At 36.5% G+C, this 21,097-nt stretch overlaps 1 protein-coding gene across 5 annotated transcripts in view; it reads right to left on the reverse strand.

Annotated features, from left to right (window-relative positions):
- Positions 1-21,097, reverse strand: part of SENP6 (SUMO specific peptidase 6) — an 86,451-nt gene that overhangs the window by 48,097 nt on the left and 17,257 nt on the right. For 3 of the 5 annotated variants that reach the window (XM_074581344.1, XM_074581343.1, XM_074581347.1), the window contains 4 exons: positions 14,890-14,983; positions 8,161-8,221; positions 7,360-7,502; positions 2,064-2,165 (listed from right to left, as the gene is read on the reverse strand). In XM_074581344.1, coding sequence (XP_074437445.1) covers positions 2,064-2,165; positions 7,360-7,502; positions 8,161-8,221; positions 14,890-14,983 — 400 coding nt within the window. The remainder of the gene's footprint in view (positions 1-2,063; positions 2,166-7,359; positions 7,503-8,160; positions 8,222-14,889; positions 14,984-21,097) is intronic. The other 2 variants (XM_074581346.1, XM_074581345.1) reach the window with 1 other exon arrangement.

Here is a 21,097-nt window from a genome sequence, read left to right on the forward strand (position 1 = left end):
AGAAACAGATTTAGAACCTTTCAGAAGCAGTCAATTGCATCAAGTGTCAAAAGATACTGGCATTAAAAATCCTTTGCATAGTTCCTATGTAAAGCTCACCCTCAGTCAATTAGATCATACTGGTTCTGACATCCTCCAGTAGCAAAACTTTGCTTGGAATTGTTATGACTATTTCCTGCCTTTGAAACTCCTAAAATATTCTTAGCATTAAGAGTTAACTGTCTGTTGTCAATGTAAATGAACTATAATAACAACCCTGAAAGAAAACACATTTAGAAACATTCAAGATGACTATTATCCAATTACTTCATGCAGTATTCAGGTTGCCTATATTATGCATTAGTTTTCTTTCTGTGTGTCACACATATGAAGGCGCTACTTTTATTTTTTTTTTCCACATTACATTGTAGGCTTATAAAGAAGCAAGTCACCTAGGTGAGAAAGGCAAGCTGGCACGTCTAACATCCCCTCAAGATCAAGAATCTCTGGAGCAGACTTTCCTGCATGCTGAAGAAGCCTACAGCACTTAACTAGATAAGACGGCGGTTTCGAAGAACCACCTTAAAACAAAGCTTAATCACGTACACTGATATTATTAAGGTCAACATTCAGCAATTCAAGAAAGAGCAGTCTTGCATGATTTTGCTTACTTCGAATCATTTTAATTAGCACTGTAGATCAAGATTTTAACCCTTTGAATTACAAAAAAAAAAAAAGATAGATAAGGGCATGAATGCTTAAGAGATGCCCCATGCTTTCCTCCATGGAATACTGAACAAAAATATTCTAAAAAGGACTGCATGTAAGAAGAAAAGAGCAGAAAGAGCACAGCTGGTTCAGCCTAAAACACACGGGTAACATACACCTCATCGTCTTTCAGATAATCTGTGGGAAAAGTTCTGCCAATCCTCCTTAGTCATCCCTGCCTTGCCATGACAGGAAGAAATGAAAAGGGAGATCTCTACTACTGCATCTGCTATTACTAAGGGGAAGGAAACATCCACACTATTTTCCATTTACAGATGACAGTACAGTTTGAAATGGAAGGAGGCAACAATGGTGTAGATCCTCAGGGACAGGACTGCAAAATCCGTTTTTCTGCCTGTTTCTTCAATGCCAGATTACCCTAATATATGTTTGGATCACATAATTCGTTCACATTAGTATACGGGCTTTGTTTTTCTGAAGATAGCAAATGTAAGCAAGGGAAGTGGGATGAAAAGAGGATGATGCCTGTGTATGATCCCACCACTCCAAAAAATCTACACCAAAAAAGAGAGAGGTAAAATGGGGGCAGAAAATGGAGGCTACAAAACGCTGACGGGATGAAGCACTCCTGTAGGCTGGTGGAAATCCATGAAATTCACAGATAAAAAGAGCTCTGAATGGACAAATTTTGCAGGAAAATTCCTTAAAGCAATGGTTATCTCATATGTTTGTGATACACATTGGGTGTGAAAAGCCTGTAACAAAAATTTAAAAACAACCCTGCAATTTATAGAAGTCTGATATAGTTTTAAGTTTTCAAAACAATGAAGTTTAATTCAGCATAGCTGAGTAAGATTCTCCAATTTCCAGCTGTCCATTCTAACAATTATTTATATAAATGCAAAGCCTTGCTTCTGTGAGATGTCCCAGTTTATATGTTTTATGCTGTATTTACAGACCATATAGGATCAACAGATCTATAACTTAATCTTTAGCTGGATTTTATTCAAGCTGGAGTTTCTGTGAATTAGTATTTGATGATGTTGTCAGTTATGTGAATTTCTACTGCATACTATGTTTGTCCATTTCAAAGTATTTTCTAAGTGTATTTACATTAGCAGGTGCTCTCCTACTGAATATGTGCCATAGTGTGGTTAGTAAATTCTAAGATTATATAATAAGTTCTGAACAGTAAGTTTTATGAAACTTCAGTAATTAAGATCAAAGCTCAAGAATGCACCATGTAATTACTTACGTTTCCTTAAAACACTTCATAGCAAAAGGGAAACCATTAAATACAAAACCAGAAAAGATTCTTTTGAATTGAACATCTGGAGGAACAAATATAGTCTTACCTTTGGGCTGCTGTTTTTACTACTGCTGTCTGTGCATGTGCATGGTGAAAACGTCTACCATGTACCACAGTTACAGGACAAGACATATTCTGAGCATTTTCACTGCAAACATACAGAAAAATGGTTAAAGAAAAGACTCTGGTGTATTTGTACATCATTTTTGCTAAAAACTGTGGTGTCCTGCTTTTACAATAACAGCCATACAAAACAAAAAAACAACAAGGTATTTCTGAATCAATAATACAACTTGTTAGGATCCTCTGACAGGCACAAAAACATTCCGATAGACAAATAAGAATATACACAATTATATTTTTTTTTCCCTGGAAGAAAAACTAAAGAATTTTTAAATTTTATTGCCACCCAAAACACTGTGAACCAGCTCTCCTTTACTCATCTCCATCACTGCAAAAAGACACAGCCTTTTTTAATGAATTAAAACCCATTTATAATTAATTTCATACTTCCATCTACACATTTTATCAAGGCATAATATTAACTTCTTTAATGTGCCTTAGAGGGCATAACATGCAAACATTTAGAAATTCGTAACATTGCACATGCAGAAATTTCCCTCATCTTCTTACTCATACGGGAAAAGAAATAAGATGGCTGGTAACCAAAAAACACAACAGAGCTCAAAAAAAAAAAAAGAGAAGGATTCTCAGGTGTTCAAATATCTCAGCAGGACTCTGCACAGAGATAGTATATTCACTAATGTTTTTCAGCATTTCTTTGGTTTCTTCATTTGCTGCCTTTTAACACTTTAATCCCATTACTGTGTAAAACAAGTAATTCTGGAGAGAAGATTACTTGCCATTACCCTCTCTAGTAAAAGCTGATATAAAGATATGGTAGATCAATAATACAGTATTCCTTCAAAGATTGTTAGAGCCTAACAATTATCCTACGCACTTCTGTGACAGGACACACAATACTGCATTTGAAATGCTCAAAAAACATGGAATTTTTAACAGCATGTTGATAACGCAAACGGTTTCAAATTATGGAACTACAACGCTTACATTTTGCTTGTAAAATTGCCTGGAAATCTTATTTGCACTAAATAAAATCATGTGAAAAAGCATTCTGATTGATTAAAAATATTTCTCAGAAATATTATTCAACAGAATTTTTGCTCCTGCCACTTGTCCTGTTACGAACAATGAAAAAACCTGAAGTATCAAAAAACCCCCAAAAGCTGCAAACCAATTCCTAATCCTTCCTCTACATTCCCCAAAAAGTGAAACTGAGCAAACTGCGAGCTTGCTTTTTGAATTTCTTTTCAGTTTAGCACTACAAACCCTTTTGGGAGCCTTATATCAAGTATCATAAGTGAATATTAGAAGCTTTCAGAGCATTTCTGACTGATCATAAGATGACTGTTGTGATCTGACTGATCATAACATAACCATGAACACAACACAAGACCTATCAAAACCAACTAAATGGTAAAACTCTCTTTCCTAGCATATGAAGTTTTAGCTTTGCCAAACTATCGTGATTGGGAAACTCTTGTCACAAAGTCTTGTGCCCCTGCAGCAGAAAAAAACCTGATATGCAGCGCTTCTGCTTTCTGCCTCACGCTCAAGTAGTGAGAAACTCCAGTAGGTGCTGGAATAGAACATCGCAGCCTGCTGGGTGATCAGATTTGAGTCAAAGCAGACTGTTCTAGATAGCACACTTAAATGGTTCATATGGCATCAGATATGCTTCCAAGTAGGACAGCTATAAAACACAATCTGCTCTATAATCCTGTTCTTTGAATAGAACATACCCAGTGCAGACAAAATCACCCGAAAATTTAATCATAAAGTCCTAGCAAGTTGCAAAATGGGCACATCCAAACTGAAATCTGGGTTTGCAAGTTTCAGCACATTTTCAAGAAAATTAACATACAACACTAAAACCAGCGTGATCCACCGATCAGAAAGTTCCTTGAAAGAAGAAATGTTCTAGAAGCCTCAAAGAACTTACAATATATTAACGATATATCTCTCCCTGACATGACCTCAGAAACAACAGAATTATTTAAAGTTTAGGCTCTGATGAAAACAAGGTTACACTGCCACTTTCTACCAGCTGATAGAACTCCTTATCACCACAGATTAAAAAGGCAAAGCACACAGGAATCTTGCACTGGGCAAAGGGATGGATCTAGAAGTAATGGAAGCATGAAATTTCAGGAACACAGGACACAACTATAGACTACATTAATTCTGCTGTTTGCCAAATTAACTTTTTTTATGAAATATTACACAAAAAAATCTAAAATAGACATAAGGAAGTCAGAAATTTTGATACACGTTATTGAAAATAGCAAGGATAAAAGCAATTTAAAGTAAGACCTCATGATTAAAAATAAAACAAACCAAAAAAGCCCCAAAAACTATTAGGGTTAAGTTAGAGCTTGAGACTGGATTTGCTTAACCAGATAACATGATAATGTTTTGCTTGGTTTAAATTTTTGTACATGCAAGTGGATATGTACAGGGAAAGTTTCTTATCACTGTCCTTGCATATCCCATTTTCCTATCACTCATTCCCTGAATTTTAGGGAATATTGTACTACAATAACACTAATTTGAGTCAAGCTCCACTGATCTGAAAAGTTTTTAATCCCTATTCTGCAAACAAGGTGGGGGGAAAAAAAAAAAAAAGACTTCAACTTTGTGATAAAAATCACCATGAACAGCTCAAGAATCTCAAGTAGCTTATCTTCTTGTACTAAATCTAGCAGCTTAACTGCACGATCAATCTTCAGAATTTTCTCTAGTTGAAGAGTCCCAATATTGAAAGGACAACTATTACCCACCTTCCATGCTGCATGTCAAAGTGAACATGCCAGCAATCTCCGCTACAGACAGTAACTGGATCACAAACCTCTACTGATTTGGGGATTTTATTGTGATACGTGTGTTATGAAAGACACACATTGCTGTCACAATTAAATTATTAAATCAAGATAATCACTTACAGCATAATCACATTTTCAAGCAGCCTTAGTGACCAAAATCTGAGTTATTAAATATGAACTCATAGTACCAAGTGTTTACGGCAGTCATAGTTGCCTGCACGCATCCATTATTCCCAACTAAATTCCTTCATTACTGACAGTTTATTAACAAGAAGGTGGATAGTTATATTTTCCATTTAAATTCAGCATGCAGCTCAGTACTAGACAGAAGGCAAATGCCTGCTTTCAAAGTAGATAATGTGACCTTTAAGTAAGGTAACGTACTTGCAACAGATTTTATTTTTTTTAGTTGAATTTTATGAATCATACTAGGTCTTAGGTTTATAACATTTTATTTGTCAATAGAAGGAAGTCCCAATGCAAGTAACAGAATGCCTGAAACTGCTTAGACTGTCTAAAAAACCCTCAGCAATTACTTACCTTAAAAACAAAATGAAACAAACATACCCTTCTGGAACTTAAGAAAAACATATACATACACAGTCAAGTATGACTGCTTTAATAGAAAAAGGGAGAAAAATTACACAGTAAGGTTGGATTTCACTACAAACCTCACAGCCAGACAGAAGAAAATTCTAGTTTCCAGAGGATTAGAGAAATCTTATTTTAAATGGTTAGGTGTACTCAAAACAAGCCACAAATGTAATGTTGCACAGGCTTCTTCACTATTAAAACAGAGCAAAGAAGTCCTGACAGATTTGTTAATAGGCATTTGTATCTTTATGTCTATGTTCAAGAACAGAATCCTAAAGAATGGAATAACCAAGGTGATTCCCTAAGAACTGCCCAATTTGAAGAGCAGCAAGGTAGAAATCTGGATATAATCTTATAAATCTGTTGTGTGTACTAAAAATTAAAGACTGAAACACAAAACATCATTTACATCACATAAATCAAGGATAATGAAGTACTATGCTAATTTATGTAAATGTAAAAAGACTTTTAAAAAGGGATGAAAGGAAAGAAAAGTGATGTTCAGAGTTACCAAGAGCTGCAAAGGAAGTGCTTAAATGTGTTGAAAAATAACAGACTCCTGTGCAATGGCACAACTTTTAATCTATAACAAAAAAAACCTTGCCATTATTAAATGCATTTTATTCAAAAAAAGGTTTTTAAGTTCCATATAAGATCCTATTAGTCTATCTCAAAAATCAAGACACTGTCTGTATTCTTATCAAAGGGAAGCAGGGAAAATGTAGGTGCACTCTCACCAAAAAGCTAAGTAAAATCTTTTTCATAAACGTATGATCATGTCTGATCTGCAGGTCTGATCTGACCAGGTCCGAAACATCTGTGAAGAGAATGCAATGATCGCTTTCGTGTTTTATTAGACACTGGGAAGGCAATGACTTTTGTATTCGTTCTTCTCTATCAAACTGATGGACCACCAGTCCAGATTGGAAATTCTGGATTTGTTCCCTGTACATCAGGCTCAAAGATGAGAACAGCAAATGACACACATCACACATGACTTCAAGGATTTATTTTCTCAAATGACTCTGTGATAAGATGGTCCCACTAAACAACAAAGCTCTATGGATCAGCATGCAAGAATGAAGACAAGGACATCCCTCATACAGCTATGTATGGGTTAGGTATTTGATGACTGGCCCAACTATAGCTAGCTATCTGATGAACTTTTCCTTCCTGCAAAGGTAACCAAATTGAGTGCAGTGTAGCAATATGAAACATTCCCAGAGGAAGTTACATGAATGTATCACTTTTTATTATATACTAAATAAAGAGATTAGTCTGTTACAAGCTAGGGATGGTAGTAACAAGCAAGTACAGCACAGAATGCTTAAACACTGTTCCTGTCAGCTCTAAACGCAAGTGACAATCTCACAATATCATGTAGGAGTATGGATATTTGCCGAATCCTTTAAAGGAATAGTCCATGACTCCTAAATCAAATGATATCTTGCAGTAAGAAAAACAGGAAATGCATCCTGAGTTAACCTTGGCAATTCACAGTCATGGAAAGAAATTCTTGATGGGCATGTTAGAAATATTCTTCTACCTGATAGCACTGCGTAGAGGAAACAATAACACATGCTGACAACATTGGCAAGGCACTGACAACTATGCCAGTGAATGCTCTATTTTAATAATCTTGTAGTATTTTACTAACACACTATTTAACATTTTGGAAAAGGAAAGACCTTAACAACCTAGTTTTCTATCTTTGCTCAGAAGCACACAACAGCGTAGCTTCTTAAAATGCACGGCAGATAATGAAAATGTACAAGTTCTTTTCATTTAGCATTGATTTATATCAACGATCGAGTACATAAGTAAACATAAAACTAAATGTAGTACCTCAGTTTCTTGCTATTTCCCATCATGTTGAGGCCAATTGAGTTCCCTTTAAAAAGTCTCAAGCTTCCAGCTTTGCCTCGCCTTGCATATGTTTTTATGAAATCACCACTGGTGCCGACAGCTCCAGGCCGACAACGAAGTGACTGTAAGAAGAGAATTCACATATATTAAAATACTTGTATAAAAGTTAAAAGGAAAAAAACAAATTGCAAAATATTTATATAAATATTACTTTGGCTTCATTTTCAGACTACTTCTGTGCCAAATTTCAAGTACAATATACCCCGTCTACACCCTTACTCACCAGAATTCCTTACTAAACAAAATATGAATATTTTCAAGGTGTTATGAAGCATCTTGCAGTTCTAAGCTATTTCAGTATACATGAAAAAAAAAACAAAACAAAACAAAAGCATGGGGTTGCCTATGTATCTTCTCCTTTTATATATATATATATACACACACATATATATGCATACAAAACTGGGAATCTGACAGTAAGCAATCAAGGGATATAAGGATTAATATTTTTAATTAAAAATTATAATCCCATTAATGACAACTATCTACAGTTAAACGTATTCACGCTCATATTTTCAGAGCACTATGCAAACCAAGATCTACAGGAGTAAGAGGAAAAAATAACATGAAGGGTAGGCAGAAAGACAGCTTGTGCATATGTTGCTAAATCAACACAGAAACTTTAATTTTGCAATGCCACACAGATGACTAAGCAACATTGTTAAAGAACCCAGCAAGCTTTAAAGATACATTTTCAACAGAGATAAACAGAGTATTTACCTTTCTTTCTTCATTGGGACTGAATGGCCCATCACTGTCTACGCTGAGCAGATTTGCCTCACTAGATAGGTGTGGGAGAGAAAAGCAGATTCATTGTAATGCAACAGAGCACCATCACAACATTTTAAACACACAAAGGGGCTTTTTTTTTTTTCCCCCTTTGCTCTTTAAATTTAAATGCATCACATTCACATTGTGTATATGTGCCCAAAACATCAGGAACATAAAGCAGACAACATAGTGATCCAGATGTTGTTATGTGAACCTGAACTTAAAGCGTATATTAAACTATTTCACAAAAGCAAAATTAAAAGAATTTTATTAATTAAAAATAGAGAATACTACTGAACCTTCAATATTGTTATGGCAATGTTACTTACATGAAAGATTCTATACAACCCTATGCATAAATTAAGTCAAATGCTAAATTTATCTATAAAACATAGTCTAAGTTTGTTCACGCATATCAATGTTCAAGTATGTAGTTTAAAACTGCAAACTTCACACTGCTTTAGGAGAAGAACTTACGTATAACTGAATTTTATCCCATAGGAATTACTGCCAAAATACGTCTTCCTAAAAATAGCGTATTCAGTTTGGCTCAACTTTTCATTAAAATGTGTTTCTGTAGTACTTTTGTGTCTGTAAACTTCAGCTATTATAATGGGGAAGAAGATGCAACAAAAAGAAACCCACACCATGATCCTGTGAAAACGTATCTTTCTAGTCATAGGCAATTATCCTCAAATGTGTATTTAAATTAAAACCCCAATCAAACATTGTATACTGATAGCAACTAGATCAGGCTAACACATTCTTGCTTCCAGGAGAAGCAATCTGCAGATAAGCCCTTCTCATCAATCCTGGTAAGGTTACTCCTTTCTTGGCCACAACAAAAAAATATGTTAGCCAACTTGTAATTGCATGGTTTTGGGGTTTTTAATTAAGATCATTCAGGCAGAAATTACTTAAGAATACAAGCAGTTATGCCGGGAGTTCTAAGGGAACAACTACACGAGAGAAACAATGATGGAGGTGAAGGTGGAAACATTTCTTAGCTGCAGGTATGGTATGTTCATTGCAATATACACAGTGACTTTTGCTCTTTATATATAGGTAACCACCCAGTACCACCACCCCCCATTTTCCTAAAAACTTCTTCCATGCACAAGATTTCCTGTCATGTTACAATTTATTCCTCCACCTTATATAATACGGATATCCCTACATCAAATAAAATGAAAGAAAAAAATGTTCTTGACTCATAGGGTGAGAATTGCAGACCCTGGAGCTTCAGGAGATAAGACTGTGCACACAGTTGGTTTTGATATGGGAAGAATGATGTAAGTGTCAACACTCAGCCAGTGGCACTGTTGTATTTTCCTTTCGTCTACAGACCACAAGAATACTAAGTGCGTAATGGTAAAGCAGTGTAGTGGATCATCACTAATTTCCAATATACAGTGTCACAAAGACAAGAGTATAGTTGTACTTCTGTACAGACTATGCATGGATATTACAATTTTAAAATACTGTAACATTTTTTTAAATTCTCTTTCAGGATAAATTATTCTTTCAAGGGAGGCTCAGTGAGCTTTCTCAACCCTTCATCAGAAGACAATAAGTTCAACGATTTCAGAAATTTTCCAAATCCTAGAGCACAAAGAAAACCCTGCAGCACAGACATGAACGGCAACCTACGGTAGGTACCTGCAGCTCTGGCATTCACCTATTGTGTTCACCTAGCCACATCATTTCACCTCTAGATGTGTTTTTGTTCTTCAGCTCCAGCTTGTACAAAAGTCATGACAATTTTAAAAATGCCATTGTACAGAGGGTGTACATTTAGGGCTTCAAGATGCCACAATACTGCAACCATTTTAACAGAGGGTGTTTGGGTGCGTGAGAGAGAAGGGAAGGTAACAGACTGCAAATGAACAAAACACTGAAAAAAATCCTTACATCAAACTGAACATGAATAACCCTTATGATGCAACTAAGATGACATGACTAAAAAAATATTTGGGAATTGGATGTCTTTAAAGAACCAATATTTTTAGACTTTACAAACTGCAAAGTATATGTATCAGTACCAGAAAGGCTGGTTTTTTCAGAGAGTAGAATACATAGCAACTGAGTAATGTCTATTTGCTCATGCATCACATGCTTACAGTTGCCTGCTTAAATGATGTAATTTATAGCAGACAGGAAAAAAAATCCACTATACCACACTCCCACATACCAGATAATAACGTTTTAACACTACAGAAATGAAACCTCAGTGGTCTTGCTGGGAGGAAGCTATGCCTCCACAATTTGTCACTTTTAACCAGGGAACCAGAGAGAGATGTTTTCATATTAGAATAAAAATTTCTAACACTCCAATGATCTGCAAGCATATTTCTATCAACTACCAACTGATCTAGCCATGTTTCAAATGTAATTGGAATTTCTTTCTCAAAACTCTTACCTACAAAAACAGGAGGCTGACAAATTTCCCCTCACTGCACACTGTGTACGTTCTTTATTTTAAATTACATGGTGGTAGGCAGCATAGTTAAAAAAGCCCTGATATCAGAGGCATAAGAGAAGTAGTGTTATTATTCAACTCATGCACAGTGACATCCCATTAAAAATAACTTTAACTAAAACTGCTAAAAATTAAGAACTGAGGCTCTGAACAAAAGGTTTTTTATCAATTTAAAGGTTATAGGGCCTTACTAACAGGGTCACAAAAGAAGGATAAAACATCTATACAAATGGGTAGGCGGGGGTGTTTGAGAAAGGAAGAAAAAGGAAAAAAGTACTGGACAAAAGCTAAACAGAAATAAAAAAAAAAAGTATCACTGCTTTTCCAGTCAGGAATACAAAGGAACAAGCAGTTTATACCCCTAAGTGAAAGAAAAAAAAATAAATAAAAGTTTTTGAAAGAAAATGTTAGTTAAGAAAGGACACCATAGCACAAATAAACTAGAGACACACATTTCTTTGTATTCAGTTTTTTGATAAGGCTATTATTGAACAAATCTCAGTGGAAGGCCCAAGTCTGGACTATTAAAATCCAGTATGACAGACAAGAGAAAACCAGGTCTGTCAGTTTACAAGACCACTGCGGGGCATATCAAGACATATTTCAAAACCATTTACCCAGATATTAAAAAGGAAGTAAACATAAATTATCCAAGACACTTCAAGAACAATCACCTGTAAACTAGAAAGCATCTTATAAGATGTTAATTTCAGAAATCATAGAATAGAATCATAGAATCATAGAATTGTTGAGGTTGGAAGGGACCTTTAAGATCATCGAGTCCAACCTTTAGCCTACCCTGACAAGAGCCACTTCTAAACCATGTCCCTAAGTGCCCCATCTACCCTTTTTTTAAACACCTCCAGGGATGGTGAATCCACCACCTCCCTGGGCAGCCTATTCCAATGTTTAATAACCCTTTCAGTGAAAAAATGTCTCCTAATATCTAATCTAAACCTCCCCTGACGTAACTTGAACCCGTTTCCCCTCGTCCTATCACTTGTCACCAGGGAGGTCAGCCCCCATCTCTCTACAACCTCCTTTCAGGTAGTTGTAGAGGGTGATAAGGTCTCCCCTCAGCCTCCTCTTCTCCAGGCTAAACAACCCCAGCTCCCTCAGTCGTTCTTCATAAGGTTTGTCCTCCAGACCCCTCACCAGCTTTATAGCCCTTCTCTGGACACGCTCCAACACCTCAATTCAATTAATCCAACAAATCAATTCAATTAATATATTACTTTGGCCACGTTAGCATAAGTATGACATCCTTTCATGTCTTCTGCTACAGAAGACACACATCATTTCCATCATTTATTCTGTGATGGTCTACACAGGTTTCAGTGTGTTCAGCTGACCAACTGGTCTTTTTTTTTCTACTGTTCTGCATAAAGATTTCTCTTCTGTGTGATCTCCAAGAACAAAGCAAGAAAAGTCTCAAGTCACTTGCTATTATCTTGATTGCCATCTTGAGTAGATCAAATCTTGTAAATCATCAAAAATGATACTTTTACTCTTTCAAGTGGACTGAAGATTATCTGCAGGCATTTACTTTGGGATAAGATACTTGTCAATTACCACTTTCAATTTCTGTAACTCTAGTTCCATGCCAAGTATCAATTCTAGTAGCATTTTAAAATGTATATGTTGTGTTGGGTGATCTTCAATTTTTCCAAGTCTTCTTCAGTTTACAAAGTTCTTTACTCTTTTTGTGTTCATTATGCAACACCTCACCATTACAACACAGCCTATCTAATTACCCAAGTAAGTTAAACAAAACAATTCTTTTAAAATAATCTACCTATTCTAAAAATTGCTTTGGTAGGAAGTCATTAGCCACGTTATTTTGTGTTCATTTCACTGAAGAAAGATAATCCAAACAGACATCCAGTATTGACCAACAACATTAGCACAGGTCCTATGGGGTAATATAAGAACACAGCCAATCCTTTAAGTGCTGGAATGTTATTCTTGGGCCAGTTCAAAACAAACTTATTGTGTGTCTGCCATTATGAGGGCAAAAAGCTGTGACAAGGTCAGACACTGCTAGTGCCTCAACAACATGCATGAGATGCATCCAGATGCTTCCTTCAGATTTACAGCTTTCTCCACACAGAAACGCAGTAAGTTACAAACTTTGCTAGTAAATACCAGCACAGCATAGCCAATGACATTTTAAAAACCTGCCAGACTACATACTTATTTGTCGTGGTTTGGGCAGGACTGGCCACTGAAACAATAGTATGCTCAAAATATTGGGGGGATGCAAAGCTTTATGCTGGAAGAATTTTGTGAACTAAAGCTGCTTATCTTTGAAATGTTCTACTAAGGGTAAAGGGAATTAAGAAAGAAAAGGACAATTTACTGTCAAATAATTTGTTTTCTAAAGATTCCGTTCTGTCAATATTTTGTTATATAAAGTAAAAACGTATCAGAAATACACTTTTTTTTTTTTTTTTCAAAATGCTCAAAGCTTACAATACCATCAAGACAGAAAACCCCAGGTGTTACCAAGAGTAAACGTGGGTAGCTTAAAACACATAGCTGTCTGGAGGGAGTGAGAAGTTGCCTGAAATGGTATCAGAGGATGGGTAAACAAAAAAGGCAGGATCTCCAGTTTAAATCAATTTTCAACTACTCTTTTATCAAAACCTCCAGATACGATTCTCCATAATTCACAGATACAAAAACAACTTACTGATGTGAGTAGGTAATAAAATTTCAACACTGGCTATGTGAGAACTGTTTATCATACAGAATATTTGAAAGGAATGAAAAAATCACTCAGAAATACAATCTTAAAAATAGATGTAACTATATAAAAACATATGTTCCACAATCAGTTTTTCTAACTTTTTTTTTTTAGCATCAGTACACTATACATAGTTCATTCTCTGTTCTTAAGTCAACATCAGCTGGAGACAGATGGAAAACAGCAGTAAAATACCAGAAGTAAAAAAATCTGCTATGCTTACTTAAGTGAGTTACTTTTATTTCTGAAAACAAGCAAAATGCAAATACTAACTATATTATGTGTACTATCATGACACTTAAAACATATTACTATGCACCAGAAATGGATGTAAAATTGCTAAAAATAAAAAAGGCAAGCTTAATTTTATAAAATTAAAAAGCCCTTAGTTTGAGAACCTTTTAAAAAGTCGATTTAAGTTCTAATACAGTTCTGTTTTGACAAAAGCTCTTAATGCTTACCTCACACTTCAATGAACTCCCAAACTCATTTTTTAATATCTAAAGCATCGCATTTCTCAATGTTTTTGTCAGATTACAGCATAGCCTGCTACTGCAGCCTAAGTGGTTATGTGTCTACTTTCCCATCTCCCTTCCAACACACAATATTTGGCATAATATTACAGGATATAAATTCATATAAGAATTATTTTTGTATTTAACCACAGGATTCAATTTCTCCTTACTAGAGAACCACAGAATCCTTTTTAAACTTGCAGGTCCTACTCTCCAAATATCTAAGAACAACAAATATACCTAACATGCATTCTTCATGTATGAAACTTGTTCTTTTAACAATTCATTAGTCTTTTTGGAAATAAATACATTAATATCAAGAAAACATATAAGTAACAATAAAATGTCACAAGGACAAAGTATGTATTCAAACTACACACACAGGGTTTAAGTTCTAGTCAAAATCCAAACATACCAAGTAAAGAAATAAATGATCAGGGAACAAAACCAGCCTTAAGTCTACCCAGTGAGATAAGGACGCAGGAGGAAAACCTACAGTCTTTTAAGCTTAGTTTAACTTGATGTAGGCCTACAGCTACTGAAGTACCTTAATCATAACTGTGAAGTACCAAGTAGCATCACCACTAAAGGAGAAGTTGAAGCTGCTTGGATACCCTGCTCTTACCATTTCCTTACTTTGCATGTTGACATATTTCTTGTCTGTGTTCCTTAGAATTACACAGTAGCTCCGAAGACAACTACACTTGAAACGTACTGTTCCCTATGTTGTGAGCCCCACATTCACAATTAACTTTACATTATAATGTACTTTTTTATGTACTTTACTATTTAAAATAATCACTTCTTTGAAGCCATTTTCCTTAATCACTGAAATTTTTAAGATATTATATATTGTTTCTTATTAATAAATTACAAAAAAGTATTTACTTATAAATAGACACTTATACTTTCAATAGCCTAAATAAAAGTATCCTTACTCTTTCTCTGCATCTCCTTCACTTTCTTCTGCATGATCAAAGCTCCAATTATTTTTAAAACCTCCATCTCTCTTGGACTGTGATCTATCCAAAGCTGAAATGAGAACAAGTTAAGATAAGTCTTGATTTTAAGATGAGTTATTAATCAACACAAACTAGAAGAATAAACCAGATGCATATACTTTCCCCAAGTATTTATTTTGTTGATGTCAATGTTTAACTATCATTTGACAAAATAAGTTCATCAATGCAGTGGTGACTCATTTTTCTAAATAAATACAAGTGAGTATCTGCCAACATCTTAATTACTAATGCAACAAGTTAAGAAGCTATTAAAAATGATGACATGAGGTAGTTTTACAAGGATATCAACTGTTTTAGACACCTGTAAATTTCAGGGTTCCTTCTCTGATATGAACTATATGCATGCAGAAAGGGTCCTAAAATTTATTATTTAAATGTTTAATACCCAAACACATATTTAGTTCTTCCATATAAAAGTAACAGTCCTGAACTGCCCCAAGTACAATTTCAATGTAATATGTTTTCTTTAATTCAACATATGACACTGACCTGAATTAACATCTGATGCTAACTGAAATTTCAGCATTAGCATCAAGTAAGTAAAAACCTGAGCTTTCTGAGAACAGTCACACTACATCAAATTTCAGACTTATCTACTGCGATATCCAACGGTATGGAGATTTTCATATAATATGATGGCATGGGGGTACTCTTAAGTGACGGAGGTCCAGTGCATGGAGACAGCACTCGTTATGGCGAGGCACTGTTCACCCCAGGCCCTAATTATTGCAACTAAGAGCTGTCTCACACAAATTCTGTATGACAAACTATGCAGCAGCTTTGACTCTGGTATAATTTAATGTGTCTTTTCTTACTATGTTCTTCTTTACATAGTTGGAAATGCATTTAGAAATAATGAATACAACTCTACGTTTTAATAGAAAACAAACAAAAAAAAATCACAACCAACAACAGATGTCTATGGTAAAGTATAAAGACTGCACACAGAAATAATTATTGCATATTCAACCTCTGCTTCCAGCTACATACATCTACCAAGGACTTCCTGAGCCATGGATGATATTTTTGTGTTTAACAGCCATTGCTACTCTTTTTCTTCTCCCTGCTTGCTTTTTTAATCAAGCCTACTTTATAGGATCAACAGCATCTTGCAGTAGAGAATACCTCAGCTTAATTACACATTATATGAGTAAGTATCTTCTTTTGTTTGTTCTGATTCAATTTGGCATCTTTTGCCCCTACTTAGTACTCCACTCCTTCAGTTCTTGTACTTTGGAAGACAGTAATAAGTAATCCTTCCCTATTCACTCATGATTGCATAGATCTCTCTTGTGTTCTTTCACAGTCATCCTTTTCCCAGGCAGAAAAAGAAAAAAAACTGAGTCATTTTTCCTCACATAAAAGCTGTTTCATGCCTTTAAATCACTCTCAATGCTTCTCTCTGAACCACTTCTAGTCTACTGTACCCTTTTTGAGATGAGGATACCAACACTATGAGGAATATTCAAGATGCATACGTGCCATGAATTTCTACAGAAGCAGTATGATGTTTCTGTTTTGTTCTTTAGTCCCTTCCTAATAAGTCTTAACACTGGATTTGCTGTTTTCACTGCTATGGAGAACTGCACTGATCTTTATGTACTATATAATTCCATCTTTCACTGATGGCTGGTAAGAACCAGTTCAGGGCCAATTAGTGTCTACAAAAATTCTCTTTCCTACTTCTTATTCACTTGGACTACTTGGCATTTACCTACACCGAATTTCATATATGATTTTAACCCACATAACCCAAAATCTGAGCATCTGCCATTTTCTTCAAATAGCTAGCCACTACACTAACCCAAGTAAAATCTGGAACATCTACAAATTTTGTCATCTCACTATTAATCCATTTTCTTTATATCTGCGCACCAATGTTAACACAGAGCCTCGTGGAATTCAATGAGTTACTCCTCCTATTAACGAAAAAACATTTTTGTCCTCTCTTTCCAGTTTTTCCTTACAAAACTTTCCATTTTATCCATACACAACTTAGCCTCTCCAAAAGCCTTTGGTAGAAGACTTTACAGAGGCAACGATGAAATTAATTCTGGTCTTCATTACCATTTCTATGAATCTGGGTCGTGTAGTCACAAAGCTCACGGATGTAAAGCTTCTCAAATACCTCCACTGCCTTTTTAAAAAGCTGGTATCGGTATCATACTAGCTACCTTCTTTACCTGTAGCAGAAAGACAATGCTAACCAACAAGTAACACACTACGAGTTCCTCTTACAACACTTGCACACAACACTTCGATACCATTCGATCCTGTTGCCTTGTTCACTGTTTGCTTAAATGAGCTGCAATTTCTTCCACTGATGTTTCGTTTTGAGTCATATACTCTATCACATTCCTTCTTAAGAAATATTCGGCATAAAGACCTTTATAAGTGTTGCCAAAGTAGGTGCAAGCGATTTCAGGTTTTTTAGCTGTGACCTTTTAGCCACCTTTTACAACTCAGGTATCTAGTGACCCTAGAGATATTCCATAAACTTTTCTATTGAGTTTGAAGAAGTACTTAATGATAGTTTTTATGCCTGTTGGGAGTTATTTATCAAAAATTTTTTTGCCTGTCTCATTGGAATTACAGGTTTAATCCTCCAGCTTTTTTACTAATCTCCATTTTCATCATTTGGACAAAAGTTCGGAGTCAAGAAGGATGATGTTTTACTTCAGACATCTCCCCTTAGGCTGCTGTTTAGCCATGCCAACATTTTGTGGGGCCTTTTGAAGTCTATTTAAATAAGCAGCATTCATGTGCTGTAAGCCTTCAATATGGTGTCTTTAAATAACTCGCAAGCTGTCCGCAAATATTTCACACTTCGGTTGCAGAGAATGGTTTAGGTTGGAAGGGACCTTAACTATCATCTAGTTCCAACTCCCCTGCCATGGGCAGGGACACCTCCCACTCGACCAGGTTGCTCAAAGCCCCATCAAGCCTGGCCCTGAACACTTCCAGGGAATGGGGCATCCATAACTTCTCTGGGCAACCTGTTCCAGTGCCTCACCACCCTCACAATAAAGAATTTCTTCCCAATGTCTAACCTAAATCTACCCTCTTCCAGTTTGAAGTCATTACCCCTCATCCTATCACTACATGCCCTTGCAAAAAGTCCCTCTCCAGCTTTCTTGTAGGCCTCCTTTAGGTACTAGAAGGCTGCTATAAGATCTCCCCAGAATGTTCTTTTTTCCATGCTGAACAACCCCAACTGGCTCAGCCTGTCTTCGTAAGAGAGATGCTCCAGCCCTCTGATCATGTTCATGGCCCTCCTCTGGACTCACTGCAACAGGTCCATGTCCTTCTTATGTTGGGGGCCCCAGAGCTGGATGCAGTACTCCAGGTGGGGTCTCATGAGAGACAAGTAGAGGGGTAGAATCACTGCCCTGGCCATGCTTCTTTTGATGCAGCCCAGGATGCAGTTGCTTTTCACTGCCGGCTCACGTTGAGCTTCTCATCCACCAACACCCTCAAATCCCTCTCCTCAGGGCTGCTCTCAATCCATTCTATGGCCAGACTGTATTTGTACATGGGACTGCATCTTTTAGTTTCTTTCAGAAGTTTCTTAAGATATTCTGTAGTCCTTCCCCTCCCCACCCCGCCATGTCTGCTATTTCTGCAGCTTTTAGAATTTCTCTTAACAGGCTACTATAGTCAGCATCCTGGTCAACTTAAGTGGTAATGTGATTTTTCACATAGTCCTTGAATCTATCTGGATTTCATGTAACTTTTGGAGCCATTTATGTCTGATCTAACTTGAACTTTTTCTGGAACACACAGTACTTCTTCAATCAACACAATCAATTCTTCACCAGTCGCCCTTTAGTCTCAATTTGTCATAATGTCCCTCTAATTATTTTCCTTCTATCTAATTTCAAATAAATTAATTCTGTCAGTTTCCAGTTCTCTCATTTTACCTAAAATATTTTTCTAGGTTTCTTCACACAAATGAAGCAAACACTTTTTTTGGCATGGGGTTTCTTTTGGTCCTTTTTCTGTTTAAATTGGACTATGTGTACATGATTTTCTACGCTAGTTCCTACCTTAGTTTTACCAGCTACAGTACAGGATTTTTTTTTTTAATAGTTTTATCCACTGAGCATAAATTACATCAAATCATGTGCTGCTCCACATGTATCAGCCTCAGTCCACTCTAGGTGCCATGAGACTGCTTCTAATTTTGTTTTGAGAAAATCCATCCCCACTGCACAGAACTCCCTCTCTAAAGAAGAAATTTGCAGGTATTAATTCATCTTCCCTGCGTGTTTTTTTCTGACATTGCAACTGTCCATTTTTGTGGCCCTGCACCTGCTATGGAATATGCCAAGATTCCTATCATGTGCAACAATGCTACCAGCTCTTCTGTTGCGTTCTCTACAAGTCTTCAGATATCTTATAAAGTTTACCATCTCTGCTCCCATGAGACAGCTTGTGACAGATTCTGTCTACTCTCATAAACCCAGCAACCCATTTTTGCAATAATCCAGTCCACTGCCACAGTCCAGCTCAGTTGTCCATGGAAGAAGAGTCTGACTCTGCTCGCACAGCTCTGGATCAATTTCCACTCTCTCTAGTATTCTTGATCCTACCACAAATGCAAATCTACAAGTATACCATCATGTTAGCCAGACTGTTCACCTAAGAGAGTTACTTGATCTGAATGGTCACTTGGGATCTGATTTTATACAGGATTGTTTGTTTTAACAGGGATAACAAGTCATCTGTCACACAGGCTAAGTTTCTAACTATTTTGTAGTAAGACTTAAATTTGCAACTTCTGTGTTGCGATTTTTACTATGTATACTATGAAGACCATTTTAATCAGCAAGACGCATTCATACTTAGAAGGTGACAATATTCAAATAAGCTGACCTGGCCCTAAGAGATTGCGCCAACAGTGCCCATTAAGGCAGCATGCTGGAGCAGATTTCACTAGCAATGGCAAATCATTTTTCCTCCCACTATAAGTTCCCCTTGGTGCTGGTACACCAAGGAAGATTAGCAATTCTCAGCCCCAGAAACTAGAAGGAATTTAAATAGACATTCTTAACAGGTGTATCTGACATACATCACTGCTTTTTAAAATAATTGTGATCAGTGACATTTCATTTTAAAAAGCCAATTAAAAAAGTTTGCTGCAAAATTAATTCGTATTTCAGTTTTTATTAAAACTTTTATGGCATTACCAACAAAATCCTGAAGTCACCCTTTTAAAAATCCCCATACTGCCTTTTTATGTAAAATCCAATTGACTAATTTTAGGTTACAAAACAAAGTATGCTGTAGGAAGAATGGCAGAAAGCATATTAACACCTTTCAGCTACTGTGTGTGGGCACTGTTTTGTAAACTCCTTTAGCAGGAGTTTCTATCATTCAACAGTGTCCTTAACCAATTCCTATATGGGAGGAAAAAAGTTCACAGTGAATCTCCATGAAATAATAGAAAAGCTATGCATTTGCAAAAAAAATCATTTAGAATTCTGCCTAAAACAATGAAGTGAGGAGTAACATATACAGTATTTAGTTAAGTCCTAGTGTGTAACACAAAGTACCATCTTAGAAGATTTTTTTTGCATGCCTTGTACCCCTTGCTCTAAGGCACATCATTCCATAGTAATCTATATTACATCTGACCAGGAAAACGTTACCTATTTCTTCTCACTGTTTTGGATATGATGCTGTATTGGGTTTGCGTGGTAAGGTTTTCGTAGCCAGGGGAGGGGGGCATTGCAGGGTGTTCTGTGAGAAGACGCCAGAAGCTGCCCTCATGTCCGATAAAGCCAATGCCAGCCAGCTACAAGACTGACCCACTGCTGGCCAAGGCTGAGCCCATCAGCGACAGTGGTAGTGTCTCTGTGATAACATATTTAAGAAGGGGAAAAAACAGCTGTGCAACAGCAGCTGGGAGAGAGGAGTGAGAATACGCAAGAGCAAAAACTCTGCAGACGCCAAGGTCAGCGAAGAAGGAGGGGCTGGAGGTGCTCCAGGCCTGCAGCCTGTGGTGAAGACCATGATGCGGCAGGCTGTCCCCCTGCAGCTCATGGAGGTTAACAGTGGAGCAGTATCCACCTGCAGGCCACGGAGGGCCCCACGCCGGAAGCAGGTAGATGCACCCAAAGGA

The sequence above is a fragment of the Larus michahellis genome, chromosome 3 (assembly GCF_964199755.1).
Source record: "Larus michahellis chromosome 3, bLarMic1.1, whole genome shotgun sequence".
NCBI classification, from domain to species: Eukaryota; Metazoa; Chordata; class Aves; order Charadriiformes; family Laridae; genus Larus; species Larus michahellis.